Source organism: Girardinichthys multiradiatus, chromosome 12 (genome assembly GCF_021462225.1).
Source record: "Girardinichthys multiradiatus isolate DD_20200921_A chromosome 12, DD_fGirMul_XY1, whole genome shotgun sequence".
Classification (NCBI taxonomy): domain Eukaryota; kingdom Metazoa; phylum Chordata; class Actinopteri; order Cyprinodontiformes; family Goodeidae; genus Girardinichthys; species Girardinichthys multiradiatus.
In genome coordinates, this window is record NC_061805.1 from 38,337,161 (window position 1) to 38,364,574 (window position 27,414).

The following is a 27,414-nucleotide window of genomic DNA, read 5'->3' on the forward strand; positions in this document are numbered from 1 at the left end:
ATAGACATTAGTGAAGAATCTAAACCTTGGTTAAATCTGACCCAGTTACAACAGTTCTGTCAGGAATAATTAATCTAAATCCCACAAAGGTGTTGTGAGAAGCTTGTGGGAGATTAATCAAAATGTTTGACCAAAGTCATACAGTTTAAAAGGCCGCCCTTAAAATTTTTTCATGGAAATACATATGTTATCAAGAAAGTAAAATAAACAATCATCCAACAAATTCTCTCTTCCCCATTATTCATCCAGATAGAAAATTGAAATGAATTTGATAATCCAAACCGACCAATAGAAAACGTTTAGGCAGCTTTAATGTCAGACAGTCAGGAAAAACGCTTCTATACAAACGGTGTATGAAAATAGTCCAAGTTGTAAATATACTTATCCAATGAGACAATCACACAAATAAACATTTTTTATTGGCAAGATAAGTTTACTAAACACTGAAATGCCGTAACAAAGGTTACATTTTAAAAGATCTAGAGAGTGACAATGATATACTAAAACTGTGCTGTGTTCTGCTTATACAATATTGCATTTTTAGGTTGAAAACAAATGACTTATTAAACGTCACTAAAGCATGTATTTTTAAGTAATTGCTGTTTTACACCACATTAGTGAAACAAAGGAAAACAATTGCAATATAAGATTTTTGGGTTTCTTTGAAAAGACTGAAAGGTTCATTGAAATGTCACTAAGAGTAAACACTGTGGAAGCACAGAGTGACATGAAGACAGATCAAATACATCAGTGTCCATTTATAACAGATGATGTATCATTTTCTTACCGTCAAGCTGGAAGGACAAATGTTAAAATGATCATGAGTACTCCATGGTTCTATTAGACATTAATATTAACACATAATCACTTTCGTCTGAGCTGGCATGTCAAATTGAAACAATTTTTCTTGTTAGACAGAATGATGAAAAATAAGCCTATTTACACATAAACACTTCTATCATTTACTTTAAAACAAGTAAGAACGATGTCATCATCAATGATTATTTTCAGTAGTACTGATTATTCTATAATAATCTAATTTTAATAAATAAAGGTCTAAAAAAAAGAATTAGTGCTTGAAGTGAGTGAAGTGAAAAATCGTTTTTTTTATAAAGATAATGTTGTCCACGCCTCTCAAATCTCTGTGGCAATGACGTCTTCATAAGTTTGTAACCCTGCGCTGTATTTGAGGTCAAAGCCCAGCTTTGTTCGGCTCTCCAGCTCAGCCGTCAGCTCTTTCAGGATCCTCTCCAGGTCTTGGTTCTTCTTATGCATCTGCAGGTAATTGATCTGGAGCTGCTTCTGATATTTGATCACTCTGTCTTTCTCCTTGTTCCATGTCTGCCTCTCCAGTTCAAAGTTGCTGACCAGCCTCTCCTGTGCATTCTTCTCCTCTTTGAGCTCCTGCTTCAGTCTCTCCACTTCTCTTTGGAGCGATCCATTGAAAATGTACTTCTTGTTCTCTAACTCTTGGACCTGATCAGGACAGTCTAACTCCTGGATTGGTCTTTCAAGCTCCAAACTTTTCTGCAGCTTCTGCTCTCTGGCTGTAACAAGATCCTGTTTGACTTGTTGAATGTCTTGCTCCAGTTTGCCCACATTGTCTCTCAGAAAATCCGCCTCAGTCTTTTTACGCTGAAGTTCATTTTGGCACACCTGAGCAAAAAGGGAACCAAACACAACCAGAAGATTATTTTTTTTAAGATTTGTTTCTTGGGTGAATGTTCTGATAAGATCAGCTGTGAAGATCGTATTTAAGTTCAACAAAAAGTGAAAATTGAGAAAATCCCTTTTTCTGACAGATTGCAGTCAGATTCAGAAGCAGAACAGTGGATTTCCTTTCTAGAAGTTACATTAGAGCCTAAAGAGTAGTGTGTAGATATTTATGTTTTGAAGAAAACAACAATACTAACCTCAACCTCTCTGGTGCAAGAGTGGAGTTTGTCTTCATAGTCCTTGTTCTGTTGCTCGAGCCTCTCCACTCTTGCTGTGTTTTCCTTTAGTGATGCCCTGAGGCTGACAATCTCATTTAGCTTGTGGCTCACGTCTGCTTGGCAATCCCGCAGTTGTTGCTTCAGTAAAGAGATTTCTCCTGTCTTCTGGCACACCTACATTTGAACAGGAAATGATTATGATCAAGAAAAGGACGTTATAGGTTGTATTTTGAATACCTACAGAAAGATAATGGAGGATAATTAAACCTTTTCCCCAAACTAAAACAGCATACAGTATTTTAGTACAATTTAAAGGTACTGTAGAAGTGTAGCTCGAAAATAACATGACCTTTACCGTATATCGAAAGCTAAATGTTCTATTGATTATTACAGGATAGCTAGTTGGATAACTAATTGTTATCAATATAATGTACGTAGTTTATTTAGTGCAGTAGTTTTAGTTTTAGGCTCTGACTGCATACGGTGGCAGATTTATACTAAGTAAAATAAAACTGACAAAATAACAAAAGCTGGAAAAATCTGTAAGGGGACAAATGGTGTTTCCATATTGCTGCAGGTCAAAGTTTCACCTTTCTAAATACCAACAATTGTGGAACAGAGAAGAACCAAAACAACTTATTGAACTGTTTACTTTGAAAACAATCAAGAGAAAGAAAATACTAAGTTTGTTTCCATCAAAAAGGACATAGCAATTTATTTTGCATTTACCAACATGGTCTTTGATTCAAGGCAATTTTGTATGCTAAAATACTTTTTTTATTTATGCTTTTGTTTGTTTTTTGTCTGCTTGTTTTGAACACCAAACTGAGGTAACTGAGGGGTTAGTAACTTTCAAGCAGAACTTTATTGTGAGTTAAAAGTTAAAAGCTTGATACTGTTTGGTCCATTGATACCTGTTGCACAAACCATATTATTTATACATAAAAAAGTACTTTTATTTGCAAAAGTGAAAGTGCACAGGGAACATTTTGTCTTTAAAGGTCCCTTCACATGCATTTAGCAATGAAATTTTACATTGTAGCCTAAAATATTTTAAAGTTAACTGTCCCCTGTTCATTTTCGTAAAATTATGTTATCTTTACTATGTTATTTATTGTTATTCTGATTCATAGACTTTTACTAAAAATATAGAATTATCCCTTGTTAAATTTGCAAGTAAATTTCAAGTGCTTATTGCAGAGAATGTTTTATATCTTTATACACATTTATTCATGTTAAAGGAGCTAATATTACTCATTAATAAGTTGGGCTATCCACTCAGTTAACCAGCTTGCAGTTGACAGCTTAACAGATATGCTAACTATAACTTGCCAACTGTAGTTTGAAAAAAGCAATAGGTTAACAAGATTGATGGCTGCTGCTCATTTCCACACTGTGACTGTCCGTGTCTTTTACATCTGTAAATGTTTCCAAACACCCAGATTTCAGTATCTCTAACTCACCAGTAGTGCACAGAAACACGTCAGGAAGAGGTGGTGCTGTATTACTCGATGTTTCATACACCAGGAAAAAACTCTGGTCCTCTTAGATCTTTACTCAACCATAATTTTCTTTAAACCCTGGTATATATTGTTAAAGGCAACAGGCCTGTGACTAGTACAGCCATATTGGCTGATAAGGCAACATATGCCACTGACCTCCCACTGTGTTTCCTCGAGTGTTGGCACAAGCTGTGTGCTCTCTTTCTCATATGACCTCAGTCTGAGTTCAACAAAGTCCTTCTCTCGAGTCAGCTTCAAGAGATCTTCCTGAAGCTTCCCATTCTCTTTCTGCGGAAAAATAATAGTTTCATTTAACCTTTTCGTGCCAGGTATACACCTTGCAGTGCTTTGTTACTCAGATAAATTAATGCCAAAGTACTGCATCATGAGTAAAACAGTGATTGAAGGATGAGGATGAACTAGCAGAACTGCGTGGAGTCAGGTAGAAGATGACCTGGAGGTGGCAAACTTGCAGCTGAAGAGCCTGATGGGTTTTTGCATTCATCTGAGTCACTTCTCGTAGCTGCGTGGTGCACCGCTGCTTCAGTCCATCCATCTCCTCAGCACAGAACCTTTGTCTTTCCTCAAACAAATGGCATGTTTCTTCCTCCTTCTGCTCTAAACTCCCCTGTTGTAAAGTTAAGCAGTCAGAAATGAATAGCATGCAGGCTTATTTTGATCATACTAGATGCTTCTTTCATTACATTTAGTACCTGCAGCTCCTGAAGTTCACTTTCCCTCTCCAGCAGTCTCTGTTCTAGATGCTCAATCAGCAACTGATCTGTCGTTATGGGGGAACGGATCCCCCCTGCCGTTTCAGAAAAGGTTTGTGGTTTGTCTGCAGACAGTGGGGAGCCAGCATCCTCATTAGACTTAGAAGCCAACACACTGCTGTTTAAACAAGGCCTGTAGCTGCAGTCAAGGTTTGTGTTATTTCCGTTGACCCATGGAGGAAAATTCAGTTGTTGTCCTTTGCAGAGGTTGTTAAGAGCTGAGCTCCCATCATTCTGGCTGACAAGGCCTGTTGAGGCTCTTAGACTGCCAATGGTGCTGTGTGTAGGGAGGCTAGACATAGAGTTACGCCCAGAGTCAGAGAGAGTTCCTGAAAGGCAGAAATTACAGTTATTTTATGTCATTTAAATTTAGGTCGACTATTTATCAAAATGCTGACAAACACCTAAGGGTTCTTGTTTGTGTCCAACATTTGGAGTGCTTGCTTTCCTCATCGGACAATGGATGTCACCAATCTCTGAGGATGAAGCCATTGCTGTGTTCACAGACTTCAAGGCAATGGTATGGACCAGCAATTTCTCAGCAGGAGTCTGGAAGAGTAAAAGGGTTCCTCTTAGATGACAGCACAGCAAAAATAATTCCATTTTATAAAAGATTTCAGAAATGACACAAATAATTGTGCAAGATAAACAATTTTAAACTTTTGAAGTAGTCATTTTCATATGGGTCTAATTGAGTAAAATAATGTTTTTTTCCTTGTTGTCATCTCATATCAGAAATGGAACCAGTAATGCATGGGGGCGTTCTCCACTACAGGCTGACACATATGAGCCACACAGCTATAACTACTAGTACATTTCTCTGCACTGTCTTAAGAAGAGAAAACTCCTTTTTTGAGGTGAATGTATAGTCCACATGCCCCATCTGTGCAGTTAAAGGCTGTCACCAGTGGTACCACAGCACCATACCTCCCCTGCTGCTCTTTCTGCACTCCCCTCTTCTCCTGTGCAGCCTACATCTCCCCTCCATGTGCTGTCTGAGGGAAGATGAATAGCCCTTCTCTATGATATTAATAATATGAGCTATTGCTGAAGTGTAAGAGGCAAGGCTTGTGTGCTCAGCATTCCTTCTCACTGACTTCATGGCTATGGTGCCTTTTTGTGTTTTTTCTCTCAAACTGTCAAATTCTGCCCAGCCCTCGATCTCTCTCTTTCTCTCTTCTCCCCTTTGTCTGCACTGTCCGCCCCCAGAGGAATAAAGACCTATTGAAGAAAATGCTTTTGCTTATGTGTTCCTGGCGCAGAAACTGCCGCTCTTAGAAGATCAAAGCATTCTTTGGTCATTAATCAGGTATTGGGGGTGGGTGATTAAAAGGCTATGAAGATCTAACATAAGTAATGAGAAATGTTTAATATACTACAAAGCATGCTGTTTATTTTTTCATCCTCCACATCACTGCTCGACATGTAAAATTTCTAAGAATATACTTTTTGGTAATCGTGTGAGATGATTTGTACAATACTGAAATCTGGATGCTAACTATTACGCTAACAACAGCTAGCTGCATCTGAAAGTAACATGCACTTTGTTACTTTGGCAAATCTGCAGACTTTGATCTGATTTTAAGGTTGTTTTCAAATATGACTTCTTCCTCTAAGCAGCATGTCAGTATAGCACTTATTTTACTGTAGATAATGAAACTCTCTTACCAACTTCAGCAAGCATGGTACAGTGATAGAATGCCACTTGTGAAATAAGTCCTTTCATTAAGTTTCCTCTCTAACATTCCATGGTGAGCTGTTTGTTGTATCATAAACTAAGCAAATAGGAAGTACAGCTCTGGGGGACAGCCCATGCTGACTTACACACTGTGCAGAAGCCACCAACTGTCTGCAGAGTCAATATCTACAGACCTCTAAACTTCATGTGGTCCGCAAATTAGCCAAGCTTTCATGCAATGCAATAGCAACGGATGCATTGGTATAAAGCACGCAGCCCCTGCATTCTAGATGTTTATTCTACTTACTGACAAATCATGATTTCTTGTCTGGTAATCCAATAGTGGTGTCTGGGTTTGGGTTTTGCTAGGTTTAGAGTACATTTGGGACAGTATTTTACCAAATATTAAGTTTGGTGGAGGGATGATTATTATTTTGGTTTTCTTCCAGTGGTTGGGGTTGCCAAAAGTTTTAGAGTAAGCAACTCTTAATGGTATAGCATATGGTGACATTTTGAATGTAGCAATGTCCATAAGGGCATGAATTCGGTGGGGTGGGACTTAAGGGATCTGCAATGACCATGGGCACTACTGCTGCCTTCACCTGCCAGTGTCACAGTTTGTGGAGTTGAAGGACTGAACCGGCAACAGGACATCGACAGGCGCATGGTGGATGGATATCTTTAAATAAAAAGGATGATGAACTTACAGGACACAAAGGAAACACAGGAACCTGGAAGACAGCAACGGCGACGACGACAGATGACCCGACAATGAAGGGACAGAAAACAGAAACTTAAATCCAACTGAGATGATATGGGCTACATGAAAAACACATGAGTGCACTGAACAGAAACACAAACAGTTTTGCGGAACATGATGGCCAGTGTCTCTCAAGCTTTTCCTTGAGCTCTATATATATACATACACTGCTCAAAAAAATAAAGGGAACACTCAAATAACACATCCTAGATCTGAATGAATTAAATATTCTCATTGAATACTTTGTTCTGTACAAAGTTGAATGCGCTGACAACAAAATCACACAAAAATCATGAATAGAAATCAAATTTATTAACCAATGGAGGCCTGGATTTGGAGTCACACACAAAATTAAAGTGGAAAAACACACCACAGGCTGATCCAACTTTGATGCAATGCCCTGAAAACAAGTCAAAATGAGGCTCAGTATTGTGTGTGGCCTCCACGTGCCTGTATGACCTCCCTACAACGCCTGGGCATACTCCTGATGAGACGACGGATGGTCTCCTGAGGGATGTCCTCCCAGACCTGGACTAAAGCATTCGCCAACTCCTAGACAGTCTTTGGTGCAACGTGACGTTGGTGGATGGAGCGAGACATGATGTCCCAGATGTGCTCAATCGGATTCAGGTCTGGGGAACGGGCGGGCCAGTCCATAGCTTCAATGCCTTTATCTTGCAGGAACTGCTGACACATTCCAGCCACATGAGGTCTAGCATTGTCCTGCATTAGGAGGAACCCAGGGCCAACCGCACCAGCATATGGTCTCACAAGGGGTCTGAGGATCTCATCTTGGTACCTAATGGCAGTCAGGCTACCGCTGGCGAACACATGGAGGGCCACACGGCCCTCCAAAGAAATACCACCCCACACCATTACTAACCTACTGCCATACCGGTCATGCTGAAGGCTGTTGCAGGCAGCAGATCGCTCTCCACGGTGTCTCCAGACTCTGTCACGTCTGTCACATGTGTTCAGTGTGAACCTGCTTTCATCTGTGAAGAGCACAGGGCGCCAGTGGCGAATTTGCCAATCCTGGTGTTCTCTGGCAAATGCCAAGCATCCTGCACAGTTTTGGGCTGTGAGCACAACCCCCATTTGTGGACGTCGGGCCCTCATACCATCCTCAACTAACCATTTGTGCAGACACATGCACATTTGTGGCCTGCTGGAGGTCATTTTAGCTTCCCTTCATTGGTTCCCTGTTAAATCCAGAATATAATTTAAAATTCTCCTCCTCACATATAAAGCCCTTAATGATCTAGCTCCATCATACATCAGAGATCTGATTGTTCCACATGTTCCTAACAGAGGACTTCGTTCTCAGACTGCAGGTTTACTGGTGGTTCCAAGAGTCTCTAGAAGTAGAATGGGAGACAGATCCTTTAGTTATCAGGCTCCTCTCCTGTGGAACCAGCTCCCAGTTTTAGTCCGTGAGGCAGACACCCTGTCTACTTTTAAGGCTAGGCATAAAACTTTCCTTTTTGATAAAGCTTATAATTAGAGTGGCTTAGGTTATCCTGAGCTATCTCTGTAGTTATGCTGCTATAGGCTTAGGCTGCTGGAGGACACAATGACCACTTTCACCCTCTTTGCTACATTCTCACACTACTCTCTAATTCTGCATTATTTGCTGTTATTTCAGTTTTTAACTTTATGTTCTCCCTCTTTTCTCTTCCTAGAAGCTACACTTGGCCTGGCTCTGTGTCTACCTGTGACACCTTTCCGGAGAGGGGCATTGTCCAAGCTTCTGCTGGCAACAACTTAATGCTCACCCTCTACCGATGATCCACATGGCCCTGTCTGTCAGTGTTTAACCCTTCCTCCCTCCCTGTTAGATGGAGTAAGGGGAAGTCAGGTTTAGCCTAAACCGGCACAGTTATGATTAAAGTGCAAACACACCCTCCATTTCTGCTACCTGTATGACCCCTTCTCTTTTCCAATGGTTATAATCAGTCTGACAGAGAGAGGTATCCCAATCCTTGTGGTTTTTAGTATAACAATGACCATCAGTGGGACTCTTTGTGGGGTGTCTTGAGACGACATTGTTGTAAATAAGCGCCGTTTAACTAAATAATCTGAACTGAAACTATCTGTGTAGTTATGCTGCTATAGGCTTAGGCTGCTGGAGGACATAACGACCACTTTCACCCTCTTCGCTAAATTCTCACACTACTCTCCAATTTTGCATTATTTGCTGTTATTTCAGCTTTTAACCTTGTTCTCTCTCTTTTCTCTTCCTAGAAGCTACACCTGGTCTGGCTCTGTGTCACCTTTCTTGAGAGGGGCATCATCCAAGCTTCTGCTGGCAACAACTTAATGCTCACCCTCTACCGATGATCCACATGGCCCTGTCTTTTAGTGTTTAACCCTTTCTCTCTCCTAGACATGGCGATTGACTGAGCTTTACAGTAACTAATTATATGTGCTCTCTTTCAGACTCTAACCTTGAAAACTGGCTCAGAGTTGATTTGTTCTTTCTTTCTAGGTGAAACGACTAAAGGAGCTACATCCATTAACATTTACTTTTCCTTCCCATAGAAAGGACTCCTGGAACAGTGCTTCTTTGATCTCTTTGTGTCTCTGCTCTGTTCTCTCAAACCCCCAGTCGGTCGTGGCAGATGGCCGCTCACACTGAGACTGGTTCTGCTGGAGGTTTCTTCCTGTTAAAAGGGAGTTTTTCCTCTCCACTGTCACTACATGCATGTTCAGTACGAGGGATTGCTGCAAAGTCAACGCCAGTGACTGTCCACTGTCTCTACATGCTCATCCAGGAGGAGTGAATGCTGCAAGTCACTGACTGGATGCAATCTGCTGGGTTTCCTTAGACAGAAAAACTTTTTATCCAATTTGAATAAATAACTGAATCTGACTGCACTGTTCAATGGTTAGGGTTAATTGGAATGTATGTACCTGACTGTTGTGAAGTGCCTTGAGACAACATGTGTTGTGAATTTGCGGTATATAAATAAAATTTAATTGAATTGAATTTTGCAGGGCTCTGGCAGTGCTCCTCCTGTTCTTCCTTCCACAAAGGCGGAGGTAGTGGTCCTGCTGCTGGGTTGTTGCCCTCCTACAGCCTCCTCCACGTCTCCTGGTGTACTGGTCTGTCTCCTGGTAGCGCCTCCAGGCTCTAGACACTACGCTGACAGACACAGCAAACCTTCTTGCCACAGCTCGCATTGATGTGCCATCCTGGATGAGCTGCACTACCTGAGCCACTTGTGTGGGTTATAGTGTCCGTCTCATGCTACCACGAGTGTGAAAGCACCACCAACATTCAAAAGTGAGCAAAACATCAGCCAGAAAGCATAGGTACTGAGAAGTGGTTTGTGGTCCCCACCTGCAGAACCACTCCTTTATTGAGTGTCTTGCTAATCGCCAAAGATTTCCTCCTGTTGTCTATTTCATTTGCACAACATCATGTGAAATTGATTGTCAATCAGTGTTGCTTCCTAAGTGGACAGTTTGATTTCACAGAAGTTTGATTTGATTTACTTGGAGTTATAATGTGTTGTTTAAGTGTTCCCTTTATTTTTATGAGCATATACAGGGGTTGGACAATGAAACTGAAACACCTGTCATTTTAGTGTGGGAGGTTTCATGGCTAAATTGGACCAGCCTGGTAGCCAGTCTTCATTGATTGCACATTTCACCAGTAAGAGCAGAGTGTGAAGGTTCAATTAGCAGGGTAAGAGCACAGTTTTGCTCAAAATATTGAAATGCACACAACATTATGGATGACATACCAGAGTTCAAAAGAGGACAAACTGTTGGTGCACGACTTGCTGGCGCATCTGTGACCAAGACAGCCAGTCTTTGTGATGTATCAAGAGCCACGGTATCCAGGGTAATGTCAGCATACAACCAAGAAGGACGAACCACATCCAACAGGATTAACTGTGGATGCAAGAGGAAGCTGTCTGAAAGGGATGTTCGGGTGCTAACCCGGATTGTATCCAAAAAACATAAAACCACGGCTGCCCAAATCACGGCAGAATTAAATGTGCACCTCAACCCCCCTGTTTCCACCAGAACTGTCCGTCAGGAGCTCCACAGGGTCAATATACACGGCCGGGCTGCTATGGCCAAACCTTTGGTCACTCATGCCAATGTCAATCGTCAGTTTCAATGGTGCAAGGAGCGCACATCTTGGGCTGTGGACAAAGTGAAACATGTATTGTTCTCTGATGAGTCCACCTTTACTGTTTTCCCCACATCCGGAAGAGTTACAGTGTGGAGAAGCCCCAAAGAAGCGTACCACCCAGACTGTTGCATGCCCAGAGTAAAACATAAAACCACGGCTGCCCAAATCACGGCAAAATTAAATGTGCATCTCAACTCTCCTGTTTCCACCAGAACTGTCCAAAGGGTCAATATACACGGCCAGACTGTTGCATGCCCAGAGTGAAGCATGGGGGTGGATCAGTGATGGTTTGGGCTGCCATATCATGGCATTCCCTTGGCCCAATACTTGTGCTAGATGGGCACGTCACTGTCAAGGACTACCAAACCATTCTTGAGGACCATGTGCATCCAATGGTTCAAACATTGTATCCTGAAGGCGGTGCCATGTATCAGGATGACAATGCACCAATACACACAGCAAGACTGGTGAAAGATTGGTTTGATGAACATGAAAGTGAAGTTGAACATCTCCCATGGCCTGCACAGTCACCAGATCTAAATATTATTGAGCCACTTTGGGGTGTTTTGGAGGAGCGAGTCAGGAAACATTTTCCTCCACCAGTATCACGTAGAGACCTGGCCACTATCCTGCAAGAAGAATGGCTTAAAATCCCTCTGACCACTGTGCAGGACTTGTATATGTCATTCCCAAAACGAATTGACGCTGTATTGGCTGCAAAAGGAGGCCATACACCATACTAATAAATTATTGTGGTCTAAAACCACGTGTTTCAGTTTCATTGTCCAACCCCTGTATATATATATATATATATATATATATATATACAACCACACCTATAATCATCGAATGCTTCATAGAATAGCATGTCAAAATTTTGGTCAAATATAATTTAATCAATGAACAGGAAGGACGTTCCAAACTCACCCTTTCTAAACTTTTTCCTGGCATAAACAACAGTTTTGGTTTTTGTCGTCCATCTGATTCCTTGCCCCTACTCACAGCCACCTCCATTGATCTCTCTCTGTGGTACGCAGACCTCGGTTTATGGTCCACCTTGAGTCATACAGAAACATTTTGCCCAAAATTGATGCTGTGTATATACCATACAGTAAATTTTTATTCTTAGTTCTCTTATCTTACCTTGATATAAAAGAAATCTTCACTTCTTCCTGACCTTGAGTGGGACAGGCCTCTGGAGTGGTGAGTGGTGGATGAGGAGCTCTGAGCAAAGCCACACTTCAGTAAGCCATCAAGATTGCACCCTCCACTCTTCCTGTGGGCGCTCATTCCCTCCTTTGACGGATAGTCAGAAGCCCTGCAGTGCTTGCTGTTGACGCTGTTACCAGCAACAAGGCTACTGATGCTACCCATGATCCTGCAAGCACAGGTAGGGACAGGTCCAGATGGAAAACTTACAAAGTACTGAATGGAGGACACGTCTCATGACACCAGGAAATTTCTGACATTGGCCTCATCTGTGAGACAAAAGAAAGAGATATTGTGTTTATGTTTTATTATATGTTTAAAACAACCAGTAATCTCTTTGTTCTATCTTGGTTTCCTCAAGGTTGAGGGAAGGTTTTCTTTGGTCTTTGGCTGTTTTTTCACAAATTATTCCTTGTACCTGCCTATAACAGCTATAGTACAATATTGGCTTGAAAAGTCATGAATTTAGACAAAGGCTTAAGTGTCAGGGCTAAAGTCATGTCTTTAAGAAATATAAAAAAAATCCACCAAAGATTTGAAACAAGATCCTTTAGTTATTCTTCCACTCTGGTGTATGTTTTCAGCCAATACCTCTTTTGGTTTCACCTTTTTGGTGTTAAATTTGTATTTTATTTGTAAATCGGTTATCGGTGGCATTTCTTTCTACAGACTTAATGGAAAGAAGTCTGTTGATCATAACAAAGTTTCTAAATACCAAATTTAATATTTGTACCTTGCTAAGTTATCAGTTATGTCTGCTATGTGAAGATACCTAACTGTTTCATCCTTTGAGTTTAGGTGCTTTTTAATCCTGATTGTTTCACAAACAGAGATACAGTTCTGGCCAGGTGTATACATACTTTATACTCCTCAGGGACATCAATGCTAGTTTTATTTGGTGCTTTTAATGATTTTAATGACTGTGCATTTTCCAGGGAGGAACAATTGCACAATTTACAACTGCAATTAATTTTAATAACAAAAACTGAGGGGCTAAGTTTAAATTTACATGCAGATTTCTATAACTTCAAAAATATTTATACAGGCTTAAATATATACAAAGCAACCTGGTAAATTTTGTTAAATATCCTTTAGCAAGTTACAGCTGAACCACACATTTCTTGTGATATGTAAAACCTTTTATTATCAGAATGGGTAGAACACATTAAAATTAGTTAGTGTAGTTTAATAAGTTAGGTTAATATTACCTTTCTTTGTGCATTCTACAACCTTTTTGATGTCTGTGTGGGATCATCGTCCTGTTGCAACACCCAAATGTGGCCAAGATTCCACCATCTGACCAGAACTGCCCCCCTCAGGTGAAATTATATTGGTTTGGATGTCCAAGACAACCCTGGAACCAATTAAACTAGAACCTAGAAGATTCCAGAACACCAGTGTGACAATTCACAGTCAAAGGAATATAACTTTAGCATAGATTTAGAACTAGGGTCTTTAACTCCAGGCCTTGGGAGCCACTGTCCTACAGTGTTGAGATGTATCCGTGGTCCAATAGACCTGAATCAAAAGAATGATTCATTACCGGGCCTCTAATAAATGCATGGAGAGGTGGTAATTCAGCCATTTAATTCAGTTGTTTTGGACAAAAGGTTAATTTCAAAGTTGCTTGACAGTGACTCTTAAGAGCTATAGTAGAAGTCCCTTGGCTTAGATGTTGAAGAAGATAACTCCAAATTCAACACCAGGCTCAAATGACTGAAATTTGCAGTTACCCTCAATGATAAGACAAATACATATGATCAGGTGAGGCAAAGATTTAGCTCCTTGGTCACAATAACTAGAAACATCTATTAGGGGGTTAAGGTGAGGGTTTCAAACCTTAGAACACTGTTCCAACTGTAAAGCAGTGTGGTGGTACCATCATGGACCTGGCTAACATTAAGAAGATGTATGGAGTATGCTTAAAAGACAAGTTCATGACAAATACCAACAAGCTTCTATTAACTCAGTTTTGTTTCTCATTGAAGTTGTATTTTGTATAATCAGGTCTACTATGGAAAAAGAATATATCAAATAAATTGTTAAAAGCCCAAAATTAACATGACCGTCATATCAATAATTAGTATATATAAACCTCTGACCAGAACTGTAAGCAGCTTGAAAACCATTCCTCTGAAAATGTTCAGGTTTTCTTCTTTTTCCTTTGGTTTTTTCCTTTCTGGAGTTGCCACAGTGAGTCATCTGTGTCCATCTAACCCTATCTTCTGCATCTTCTTCTGTCACATCCACTACCTACATGTTCTCTTTAACTCCGTCTCAAGGAACTCCAAAGAGCTCAGAAACAATCCTTGATGCAGTCCATTTGCACCTTTTACTCCTCTGTCACACCTACAGCACACCTCACCACTATCTTACAGCTCACATACAGGTCCTGCACCACTCTAACATACATCTTTGCGACTCCAGACTTCCTCATACAATACCATAGCTTGTCAGCTCCCTGTCCCAAGCTTTCTCTAGAAATTCCATTTTCTTCTCACACTTGTTGCACCTGTCAGTACATTTCCATATGTATCCTCAATCACACTTAACTGCTAAGCATCCTTCCAAAAACAGTTTCTCTGCCTCGCCAACCTGTATAAATTATTCTCTCCCTCCGTAGTGTCCAATCTATTATAGAAGTCACTATATGCCTTTTGTTTGGCCTTAGCTACATTTACCTTCACTTTATGTGTCCTTACAGTGTCCCACTTCTTCTTAGCTTATCTCTTTCTCCGTACACACTCTGTCCTGTACTTCCACATTCCACCATCAAGTCTTCTTATCAACTTTCCTTCCAGAAGACATACCAAGTACTCTCCCACCTGTCTCCCTGATAGCATTAGCTGTAGCTGTCCAATCATCTGGAAGCACCTCCTGGCCACCCACCCTGCCTCAACTCTTCCCTGAGAGCCACACAACTTCCTTCCTTTTCTGGCTTCTAACACTTTGTCCTCTGCTCTGCCTTTGTCCTCTTCATCTTTCTCAAAATTGGTCATTCTACACACCTGAACATGTTCATGTACCAGATTTAACACAGGTGACAAATCAACAAAAGTCTACATTAAAAAACCTTTAAAGAAATACAGAGAGGCTAAAAAATACTGTTAAACAAAATGACTGTATATAGCAATAGATCTGTCAACAGAACATTTTCTTCATGTATAACCAAAGCACTACGTTTCTCTTCAGATTTTTTATTTTATTTCATATTATCTGCTGCTCAATCTATCCCAGCAGTTGAGGAAACGTTGCTCTCATTTGCAAAACAAACTGGCTAATAATAGTCCGCTCTGGTGCTTTGACTGGATTTCTGCATTGTGATTTAAGCCGCTGCTGTAGAATTTGACAAATAACCTCTTGGATGACCTTAATCAACCTACTTAATTAATCTACCAACTCAACACGTGGCTATTGCTGTCCCCTGAATGACTCCTGCAATTTCTTTTATTTTTGGTAAAAGAAAGAATTAGAAATTAAAAGAGACATTTGTAAATATGTTTATAATTGTAATTATTCTGAATTCTGAAAAATGTACTGTACTATGCACTGTAAGTACTGTCCATGTATTGTGTACTATGTGCACTCGAAATGGTGGGGCTTCTTTTATTTGAATTACTAAATCATTGCAGTAACTTTACCTGGACCTCAGTCAACTTAGATTATATGCCTCTCAACTCGTTTTTCAGAGTCAGACCTTTATTTTCAAATGAAATGAAAAATGTACTTCTCCCTGATAAGGGGACTTTAGAATAGAAATAGAATAGAAATTCACATGTACCAGCAGCAAAGTGAAATGCAAATGGAAGGATGCAGATACACACAAAGGTAAAAAATTTAAAAACGAAACAAAAAAAAGTATAACAGACTGTACATAAGGGATAATTTACAACAGTCAGTCAGTCATTTTCTACTGCTTATTCCATAGTGGGTTGCAGGGGAGCTGGTGCCTATCTCCAGCAGTCTATGGGCGAGAAGCAGGGTACACCCTGGTCAGGTCACCAGTCCATCGCAGGGCAACACACAAACAACAATGCACACACTCATACACCTAAGGGCAATTTAGAGTGACCAATTAATCTAGCAGGTATGTCTTTGGACTGTGGGAGGAAGCTGGAATACCTGGTGAGAACCCACACATGCACAGGGAGAACATGCAAACTCCATGCAGAAAGACCAACGGTTGGGAATTGATCCCAGGACCTTCTTGCTGCAAGGCAACAGTGCTACCAACTGCGCCACTGTGCAGCCCTAATTTACAACAGATTAAAAGAAATGCACAACTGAGTAGGAAGATTTTTTTTTTAAATGGTCAAAGCATGCATGGAATTTAAACAGCAGACTGTTTACAAGAAGAGAAAGACTGACTTTAGACCGCTTAGAAACAATCTAATCCTATTACTGCTTTGCCCAGATAAATATGCTTCTGAGATTGCTTCTGATTCTAGAGTGCATTAACACAAATAATTTTAGTTGTAGCCCATGCCTTGGCTATGTCTATGTGTGGGGGCTTCTAAAGCACTGACAACAGCCACAGGCCATACCTTGTGAATCTCCATCAGTTTCTTGAATGGGCTTTGTTTCACAGTCCTCTCAAAGCTGTAGTTGCCCAGTTGCATCTTTTTCTACCACACTTTCCTTCCACACAACGTTTCATTAATACACTTGGATACAGTGCTTTGTGAACATCCAGCTTCTTTTGCAATGACCTTTTGTGACCTAACCAGCTTGGGAAGGGTAACTATCTGCAGGACTATTGTCAAGTCAGCAGTCTTCTCCATGATTGTGTTGGCAATATCCAAAATATGTTTGGTATTAAAATATTTTTTTTATTAGTCATATGTAATATTCCAAATTTCTGAAAAACGGAATTTTTGGGTTTTCATTTTCTTCAAGGCATAATTTTAAAAATACACATAAATTAACACATAAAACTGTAACTCACGCTAAGCTGTAACATCCCACTGTGTGTGATGAATCTATTTGTTGACATAAATAAACCTTTCACCAAATTTTGCATTTAAGTTGTTTAGTTGACCAACACATTTATTGGTTGAATTACCATCATTGCTATTCATGCTGTGTCACTGTCTCCACCTCCATTCAAAAGTAAACAGATCACAGATGTTACTATTATGATCTCTAACCCACAGGGGAAAAGTCAACTCCCTCAGCTGATCTCTGCACCTTGGACCACCTGGTCCTGAGGCTTTAAATATTTTTTAGCCACAACAACAAAGCATGAAAAATATTTGTGTACACTTTATTTGACGCAGGGTTGTAGCCTAACAGCTTTCATTTTCTCTTCTGAACATGGTGGGAGAAGGATAGTCCTTTGTAAAGGCAAAAGAGAGCTGATGAAGACTTATCACCCCAAAACAAAGAGAGGTGAGAGATGGAAAATATGCCTCATGTGTCATGATGAGGAGAATCACAACACCATCAGTGAGACTGTGTAGCGAAGAAACTATAAAGAATTCCGTGGAACTCAGAGGAAAGTGCAGAACATTTTTGTATTTTCTAGAAGAAATGAAAAAGAACATGTTCAGTCAGTGTAGACGTTGCTTAAAATTGTGACCCCCACAAACCTGCAGGAGAACATTCTTCTGTGTCAATGTGGTAAACAGTCTCTGACATGGCTGTGTCTAATTGAGTCTGTCTGCCACTAAATCTATAGACCCCACTATGATTCTCAGAAATCAACATTCACCTCTGACAATAGACCAGTGTAATGAAACAATAGATTTTACTTACTGCCAGGCCAAACTAAGCAACCATCTCTTGCCAAGCCCTTGCAGAGTGATCCATCCAGTTCTGAAGGAAACAAATAGCCAGGCTTGTGTGTACGTACGAATAGTAGAGGCGCAAATGCAAACACTATGGAAGGTCTACTAACCGTCCTGTTAAAAGGGGTGGGTCTTCCTGATTGTCTAGTCAGCTTGTGACGAGTTTTGCTTCATAACTGATATGGAAATTCAGTTGTGTATCTGTGTGCACCAAAAGTGTGTGTGTGAGAGACCTCCCACTCCTCCCAGGGGAGCTGGTGTATAACATGTGCTCCCATAGAACCGGCGTGTGCCGCTCAAGTGATTAACTCCCAGCTTTCACAAAGGATCTTTTACACCTTCGGTGCACCCCCCAGCCCCCAGATTCTCTCTGCATGCCCCCCCTTTTGTGCATCGACTAACTGTGTAATAACCATTCATCCTTCCCTCTCTCCCTCATCCTGTTAGTCCCTCCCTCAACCCATCCATCCAACTTGCTGCCCTGCACCCACCCTGAACAAACAGTTCATCTGGAGGAGAAAAAAAGGCGCTTGCCCTCTATCTTTTTGCTCTTTGTCTGCTGAAGTGTGCCCTCTTTGTGCAAGCTCTTGTGTGGTATTTGATTCATTCTGCTCCCAAACAGCCTAGGAACATATTTGATTGTGAAATAAATGACTACCCCTGTAAATTAGAGAGCCACCGTTCTGAATTTACGACCACAAAGTGTTAGAACTCCTGGTTTTAGACACTTTTTCATGTCCACAAAAGTTCAACACAGTTTCACAGTAGCAGTAGGGGGTTCAAAATTACTTTTGACAAAACTCTTGGCAGAATGAATGCAATAAACACATCAAGACAGAATAATAAATAATGTACTACATGAAAGAAGGAAAACAAAAACAGAAATAAATAATTCTGTTTCTAGGACAAAACTAGTGCTTCATGCTTCACCCTTGTTACAAGCAACCGTTGAACGTTAGGATAATTTAGCAAAAACATGTTTGTATTTAAACTTACTAAACCGCTCTTTTAGTTTGTGCATGGAGAACAGCACAAACGTTTACGTCATGTTACATCAGACCGCCTGGAACCTTTATTTCTAAAATGTTTGCAGAATCTTTTGACCCCCTTAGCGAGTACTCTCCAGTATCTCTGCAGATCTGCTTTAATCTCTCTCTCAGCTGTACTCTTCACTCACCCTTTCAGCTGACTGCACTTGTTCTGTAGTCAGTCTTATACAGACCCTGAAGCCTCTTAGTCTGAACAATAACACCACCACTTATTGGCTTTTCACAAGTAACCTTTTTCACATCTACTTGGTGCAAATATATAAGTGATTTTGTATTGTTCAAGCAATGCAAATTTTAATAGGTGATGCAAATGTCTGACCTACCAGATTTTTTTTGGGGGGGGGGGGGGGGGGGGGTTGTTTGTTTCAAGACCTCTGGCGAGGTGGGATGGATGTGTCTTTGTGTTTGTGTGGGTGCATGCACATATCTAATCTCATATCTGACTGGCTCCAGGTCTGTCTTTGTCTGGACAAAAGAGAGTTGTGCACATTGAATATGCGTGTATGTGTGTGTTTGCAAGCAGAGAAGGGGTTTTGCATATTAAAGTGTGTCTGCTGGGGGCAGTATGGGTGGGGGTGTCGACCTCGCGTTTGAGCCCAAGCCTGACAAAAACCCTGTCCCCCCCATAGGATGAGCTGACAATAGTCCCTCTGCTAGCCTGTCAAAAACACACACACTTCCATGCAGCATTGCCAATCGATTAGCACAGACAGTGATGGACAGCAGTGTGTTAGAAAGTTCCTGGATTTATACTTGTCTAACAATGGCCATAAAATTGGGTTGTCACTGTACTTCTGTACACCACTGTTGCGCCAGATGGCATTGCTTTAATTCACAATGTCTTTATGGTAATTTCTAACAGATGCATGTGTAATCTATCTAGTTCAATGTGTGTTTTTTTTAGGTCAATCTCAGTTTATTGTCCTTTGTGTATGTCTGCAGTCTTAAGCAGGTCTTGAACTTTATACAGTTATTTTTAATTAAAGTCCAAATTTAAAGGCTTTTCCTACATGTTAGATTTAATGGCTTAGGCAGTTAAACAAAATATTTTATTTGACTATATGACAAACTTTTTGTGGCAGTGTCTTTGTTGATAAGTTCAACCTGAAAACCTTAAGCAAATTTAGATAGGATTTATATTTTGTATTATTTAGAAAACTGGCCCATGCAGACTTGATCAAGGACAAGTATCGAATCAGAGTCCTTATCGAGGCATTTTTAAATAGTCACAGCTTTCCCAGCTAAACTCATCTCCTGACACTTGTAGTTGGTCTACTTTGTAGGATTTTATGTGTGCAGCAAATTTATACAGCCAGTTTTAAAAACAAAGCCTATTTTGACATGCACAACTTGTAAAATTGTAGTAAAGACCATGCACATTATTTTATATATCTAGTAACTAGGTATCCAATAAAGTTTTTTTCTCCATTCACATTGATGTTTAGAGGGAAAGATAGACTGTATTGGCTGCTGCAGCAACAAGTCAGTTTGTATTGCGGAAAAGATCACATCTTGTTGGGTGTAGAGGAGAGCTCAGCAGAAAGCAGCTGACATGCTAGTTCTGAAATCTGACAACAACACTAAGCAGTAAGTTTAGGAGAAAGTTTTTCTGTAAGTCCTTACACAATTAACTGGAGCTACACTGAAATATATTACAGTCAAAATTAATATTGGCCCCCCAATTTATTTAACTACTCCACATTAAAAAGATTATCGGCTGGAGCGAGACAAGAGTTCGCTGAATAGCGTAGATAGATGTGCAGAGGTAGAAGTACACTGTATTGCAAAAATTTTGGGTCACTTGCCTTTAGACACACATGTACATTAATTACATCCAGTTGTTTAATACAGTGTTGACCCACCGTTTGCAGCTACAACAGCTTCAACTATTTTAGGAAGGCTATTTACAAGGTTTAAAAATGCGTTTATGGTCCATTTTTACCGTTCTTCCAGGACAGCATTTGTGAGGTCAGACATTGATTTTGGATGAGATGGCCTTTCTTGCATTCTCTAAGGCCTTCAATTGGTTAAGGTCAAGGCTCTGTGCTGGCCAGGCAAGTTTCTCTGGAAAAATCTCACTCATTTATGTCTTTCTTGACTTTGCTTTGTTCACAGGTGCACAGTCATGGTGGACCTGCAGAAACTTATTACAACAGAAATGTTACTGAAAAGTGCAGAGTATTAATGAATGCAAGATGTATTTGGTAGTAACTGCATCTCAATATAGAACATCTGTGTATCTGTTAACACCTGAATCCAGGTGTGAGCATGCTTGTGTGTATAAGGTTTCTTCATAAAAATGCAATAGAGAGTGTGAGGAGCCACAGACCTGGCCCCGCGGAGCGAGACAGACACAAAAGAGATCCCGAACTCAAAACACATTGGCCAGGCATCAGCTCACCAAAGCCGCAGGAACCTAGAAGTACTAAGGTAGGAGGGACGCATTGTATTTCACTCTGGGTGACCACTCTCTAAGAGGTCTAGAGGGAGGGACACCCACCAGAGCCTAGAGCAACCCCCATGGCCCTTAACCAGTCCAACACACCTTTGTGAGCCTAGGGCCACCAGACGGGGTCCACCACTCCGAGACGTGACATGATCACCCACACAGACAACAACCCACCAAGGCAGGTTGCCAAACACCCCAACCCCTTCCCTCCATGGCACCGTCAGAGACCCCCAGGTCATCCCCATACCCCCAGTCCCCGCCGAACCGGGCACTATGCTGTGCACCCCAAGCACAGAACCCACCCCACCTCCCATAATGTTTATGTGTGTATCTGTGGTAATGTGTTGTAATGAATGCAGATGTGTATGCCTAAAGTGCATTAAAATTGGGGTTGTAGCTGCTAACCCCACTGCTGGTTAGCAGCAGCATCTTCCCCATCCTAACCCCAAAGCCCTGAGAGTGACCCATTCTTTCACAGATGTTTTTAGGTGCAGTCTGCATGCCTAGGTGCTTGGTTTTATATACCTATGGCCATGGAGGTGATTGAAACATGGATTTGGATGGGTGAGTAAATAATGTTGGGAATATAGTGTTGGTTTAGAAACAAGGTTTTCCTGCAGAAACCTCTGCATTTGAATATCTCTTTATCATTCTTGAATTTCAGATTTGACCTAATGACCCCTTGATCGACCTGTGGCCTCTTCAGGTCATACCCCACCTGTTGTATTGCAACAGCTGGGATAGACTCTAGCCATCGCCCATTAGCAATCCCAGCACCGCCTGTGATCTTAAATGGGACAAATGTATTATACAAAAACAATTGAAATTTGGTCAACTATTTTACAGAAAAGCGATTTTTTGCAACAATAAATAAAAACTCTACAACATAAAAGCTGTATAATTTGATCTTTTCTTTCAAAACCTAGTGCTAGCTGTAGCTTCCCAAAAGGAATTAAAAATTTGATTTAATTAACATCTTTTACAAAAACATCGAATGAAAAAAAAAGAAATACAAAAAAATATTGAACGATATAAACACTAGAATATTAATATAATAGTAATTTTGCCCGAGTTGCACCAATAAGCCCGGAGAGTTAGTCCAATTTTGAACTGACACTGTTCAATCACATAAGGGCTAAATGTGGCACATGTTCCTCCCGATGTGATGCAACACATTAGATAACAACAATCGATCTGTTGCTCACACAAACTAACTAATGATTTACAGGTAATGAAAAATCTCCCCCAAGTATGATGGTAAAAATTCAATTAAAAACTTATTATTAGAAGCAAAGGAAGCAGCTCATGTATGACAACAGAAAGTATATAACATTGGAGATGCTAGGTTGAATTATTGAGAGGTAATACTCTCTTTTTTTCTGTCATTCTCAATAGCCTGTCCGACTCTCTATTGCTCGCTCTCTCTCTCTCTCTCTCACACACACACACACACACACACACACACACACACACACACACAGGACTAATGTGTGTGGATGAGTAATATGGCCTCTAGCAGAAAATCAACTAAGAATGAAGTGTGGGTTAGGGACAGTCATCTGTCTTTCGCTTCCACTGATAACATGTCTATCTGGTGACCAACTTCATACACACTCTCACACACACACACACACACACCCACACACACAATGGCATCCAATATCAGCTAATTGGGTAATCCTTTTAGTGCATTGTAAAGGAGATTGAGCATGAATGGGGCTTCAGTGGTGAAGAGCAGAATACCAGACACTCATTACAACCCCGGAGTGAAGAAGATGGAGTACCAGGCACAGAGTGAGGGACACGAGCAGAAAGAGTAAGAGACAGAAATGGAGAGCCAGGGAGCGTGAGAGAGATTTGTATTCTGTGCGGTTAAACTTGTATTATATATTGATAACTGCTGCCCAGCATACAGTCGATGTTTCCTCTGTTCAGAGTGCACAGAAAGACTCAATCCTAAGCCAGTGAATAAACATTTATAACTCATTATTTTGATCTCAGGATGTTCAGCTACAGGCCCATGGCTGAATCTTTGATAAGGGGCCAACTTTCAGTGAAGGACCCCTCCTGTTCAAATTAGAATGCATTCAAATGCCGTTATGTGCATCCAGATGAGACATTAGGTCGTCTAAACGATCGACCTCCTTGGGTGTTAATAGATAAGGAGGTTCTGTGAATCACTGGCCAGATTTGTGTGGCTGACGAAGTAGTGCTTCTGAAGTGCATAAATTTGCATAACCTTGTCAGTTAGGGTAAAGCTGAAAATGCATTTTTAATGGTGTCTAAATGAGAACATTTAGCCCTACAACAATTGGAAGGAACACAGAGAAGTTTAGGAAGTCCTGAAGAAAAACAATCTAAAAGGTTTAAAGGTTTTAGTAATGCATCTGTTGCTACAAAATTTATTATTATCTTATTGGGGGTAATTCACAGTTATACAATGCACTAGATGTCTTAAATGGTAATGAATAGATTGTATGTCTCCCCTGGTTTGATTCAGCAGTTCAAGGTCAGCCTTGCTGTCATAAAATATTTACTTACGAGCGTTTCTTCCATCAGAGAAAAGTTGTTGAAGGAGCAGTGTACCAAGAAGCATTATTTTTAGGCATTCTGAAGTTTTCGTCATGCATTAACCATAGATATAGGCTTTTCCCATTACTTCCGTTAAATACACAGGGCCATGCATGCAAGCTAGGAAGGCCACATTTAATTAGTTTTACCCAATTTTCTGAATATTTTCAATGTGGTGCAATTGAACACTTTTCAAAGGTTCACTAAAAGAAGGAACTGTGGTAGGTTTGGAATATTAGCAATTAAATTATTTGCAATTTAAAGCAAGCATTTTAATGTGTTGTTCAATAATTAGCAGCATCATTTACTTTATTTTTTTAACAAATAGGTTAAAATTTAACTGAAGATGTTCTGTCAACTGTTATTCTCACAAATGTTGTGATGAGTTCAGTGCTGGTGCAAGAATTCAAGTTATTAAAGTTAGGATCCAGCTTTAGCTGGTTTAGCAACAGAGCTACAGTAAAGCTTGCTAGCAAGTTTGTTTTCTTAAACCTGAGCTAATCGTTTTCAATAAACAAGCAATCTAAGCTATTGTTGAATGTATTTAAAGCATAATGTCTTATAACTGTTAAACTTACATAGTCGTCGTCGTCCGCTTTATCCGGGACCGGGTCGCGGGGGCAGCAGACTCAACAGAGACGCCCAGACGTCCCTCTCTCCAGACACCTCCTCCAGCTCCTCCAGGGGGAGCCCAAGGCGTTCCCAGGCCAGCCGAGAGACATAGTCCCCCCAGCGTGTCCTGGGCCGTCCCCTGGGCCTCCTCCCGGTGGGACGTGCCTGGAACACCTCCCAAGGAAGGCGTCCAGGAGGCATCCGGTATAGATGCCCGAGCCACCTCAACTGGCTCCTCTCGATGTGGAGGAGCAGCGGCTCTACTCCGAGCCCCTCCCGGATGGCCGAGCTCCTCACCCTATCTCTAAGGGAGTGCCCGGCCACCCTACGGAGGAAGCTCATTTCAGCCGCTTGTATCCGGGATCTTGTTCTTTTGGTCATGACCCAAAGTTCATGGCCATAAGTGAGGGTAGGAACGTAGACCGACCAGTAAATTGAGAGCTTTGCTTTTCGGCTCAGCTCTCTCTTCACCACAACGGACCGGCACAGCGCCCCCATTACTGTGGCAGCCGCACCGATCCGTCTGTCGATCTCCCGCTCCATTCTTCCCTCACTCGTGAACAAGACCCCGAGATACTTAAACTCCTCCACTTGAGGCAGGAACTCCCCTCCAACCTGAAGAGGACAAGCCACCCTTTTCCGGTCGAGTACCATGGCCTCGGGCTTGGAGGAGCTGATCCTCATCCCAGCCGTTTCACACTCGGCTGCGAACTGCCACAGCGCATGCTGTAGATCTTGGCTAGAGGGGGCCAGCAGGATCACGTCATCTGCAAAAAGAAAAGACGAAATCCACTGGTCCCCAAACCAGACCCCCTCCGGCCCTTGGCTGCACCTAGAAATCCTGTCCATAAAAGTTATGAACAGGACCGGTGACAAAGGGCAGCCCTGCCAGAGTCCAACATGCACAGGGAACAGGTCCGACTTAGTGCCGGCAATGCGGACCAAACTCCTGCTCCGCTCGTACAGGGACCGGATGGCACCTAGTAAAGGGCCCCCGATTCCATACTCCTGGAGCACCCCCCACAGGGCATCACGAGGGACACAGCCTTCTCCAGGTCCACAAAACACATGTGGACCGGTTGGGCAAACTCCCATGAACCCTCGAGCACCCTGTAGAGGGTGTAGAGGTCCAGTGTTCCACGGCCGGGACGAAAACCACACTGCTCCTCCTGAAGCCCATTAAAAATAATGACTTAATTCCACCCAAATAAAATGCTTTCAAATTGCTGCACCAATTTCTTTTGGGTTAAAATTGAACAGTTTTTCTTGTCAGTGTTGTGCTGCACTCAGTTATACTTATACATCGATAACTAACTTTTACCCTTACTTTTTACATATATCACTTTGTCAGTTTATTAAATCTCTTACCAAATACAAGTTAAAGCAGTTTTGTGAATAACCTTTCTATAAATGCTCGTATGTTGGCATTTATCTCATCATCAGATGCAGTCCTTTCTCTGCATATTAAAATGTACTCCCTTAAATACTGTAGAAGAATGATGATATTAATCATTTGATGATACAGAATGATTATATTCATAAACTGGTGGAAACTCAGGACCCTCTGACCTGCAAGCTGAAGATTCTGATAAGGTTGTCAATCTTGAGCACAACCATCCTCCTATCCTCCCAAGCTTTTGTGCTGTGTGAGTATATGTGTGTGTGCGGGTGGTGTAATATCGGAGTACAATAGCTAACATTTAGCAGTGTGTATCATTCTGATAGCAATGAAGTATGTACTGCAGACGATACCTGTGCTCAGCTTTAAAATAAAAGCCCCATGACTGTTGTGATGCCAATTGTTAACTGTCTGAAAACTCTGCATGTAATTTTAGCATTTCAGTTTGAAGAAAGTGCAAATCCAAGCAGAAAACGTTTATATTAGCATAACTTTAGCCTCACAGTGATCAGGGGATGCTGCACTTCCCTGACAGAGCCTTTATTCATTAGAGGTTGATGCTATGTTTGGTTATGTGGGACAGCTATTTTAGGCTCCATCTTCTTTAGCAGGTCATTACAGCTTACAATGATCGTCATTTTCCACATTAATGAAGTTAAGAGCTAAAATCATGTATGGAAATGAGGGATAGACTGTTCTGCAAAGGAAACACAGTACAACTTCCTGAACTCCACAGCTGAAGAACACATTTTCATCAAGGAAACAACAAGTGAACCATCTCTGCTACTATGTCACTGTAAACCCTGTCCCTTCCCTGTGGTTCCCTCTACAAAATACTACAGAACAAACCAATGACAGGCAAGCCTGAACAAGTGGGTCTTACTGGCACACTCACTTTGTCACAAGCACAATGTGGAGCAATTCATAATTCCTACATGTCTGAACATATTCCTTGCTATACACAGGTGTGACATTGCTACAGTGTTTCAACACATCTCCCCCTTTTGTTGAAATTCATAACACCAAGCAACAGTATTTAAGAGGCAAGGAAATGCATAAAAAAAAATCTAATTCAATTTTAAAACATCTATGATTTCCTTAAATACTGAAGCATTTTTACTAACCTTCATGCCAGTCCTTCATATTTCAGTTAAAGGTTAAAGGGAGGAAAGCAAACAATTTTACACTGAAAATAGCTAAGAGCTTGGAGTGCTCTAATGTTAGAAAACTTTGAGCAACTCACAGCCTGGATACAAACATACTCCATTACTATTTATTCCATTTTAAATCCAGTCAATCAACCATGCCTTCAAGTCAAAGCTCACTTACCTCCATTATAGTCTGTGTGCCCTCAAAGTAGCAATCACTACTGCTGCAACTCCAGACAAAAAACCCATTAGCTGGAAACAGTCTAATGTGAAAAAAAAAAAAAAAAGGATCTCTGCTTTTATTGCTGATGTTCTCTCTTGGTCAGCTCTTCACACTGTTACAGCAGTTGGTATGGCACAATCGGACCGGCCCAACTTCAGCAGACTGAAGACTGTC

At 41.1% G+C, this 27,414-nt stretch overlaps 1 protein-coding gene across 8 annotated transcripts; it reads right to left on the reverse strand.

Annotated features, from left to right (window-relative positions):
• Nucleotides 1-293: 293 nt before the first annotated feature.
• Nucleotides 294-27,414, reverse strand: lzts1 (leucine zipper, putative tumor suppressor 1). 8 transcript variants are annotated; one of them, XM_047380392.1, is made up of 11 exons: nt 27,199-27,414; nt 17,758-17,817; nt 11,938-12,172; nt 11,722-11,850; nt 6,595-6,618; nt 4,614-4,758; nt 4,150-4,538; nt 3,891-4,064; nt 3,593-3,724; nt 1,914-2,108; nt 294-1,656 (listed from the first exon to the last, which is right to left on the reverse strand). In XM_047380392.1, the coding sequence occupies exons 3-11, from the start codon at nt 12,166-12,168 to the stop codon at nt 1,135-1,137; spliced, it is 1,941 nt and encodes a 646-aa protein (XP_047236348.1). In that variant the 5' UTR covers nt 12,169-12,172; nt 17,758-17,817; nt 27,199-27,414; the 3' UTR covers nt 294-1,134. The 8 variants fall into 8 exon arrangements, with proteins under 8 accessions (XP_047236348.1, XP_047236345.1, XP_047236349.1 ...); XM_047380389.1 differs by having other exon boundaries at nt 11,938-12,272; XM_047380393.1 differs by lacking the exon at nt 27,199-27,414 and adding an exon at nt 17,900-18,129.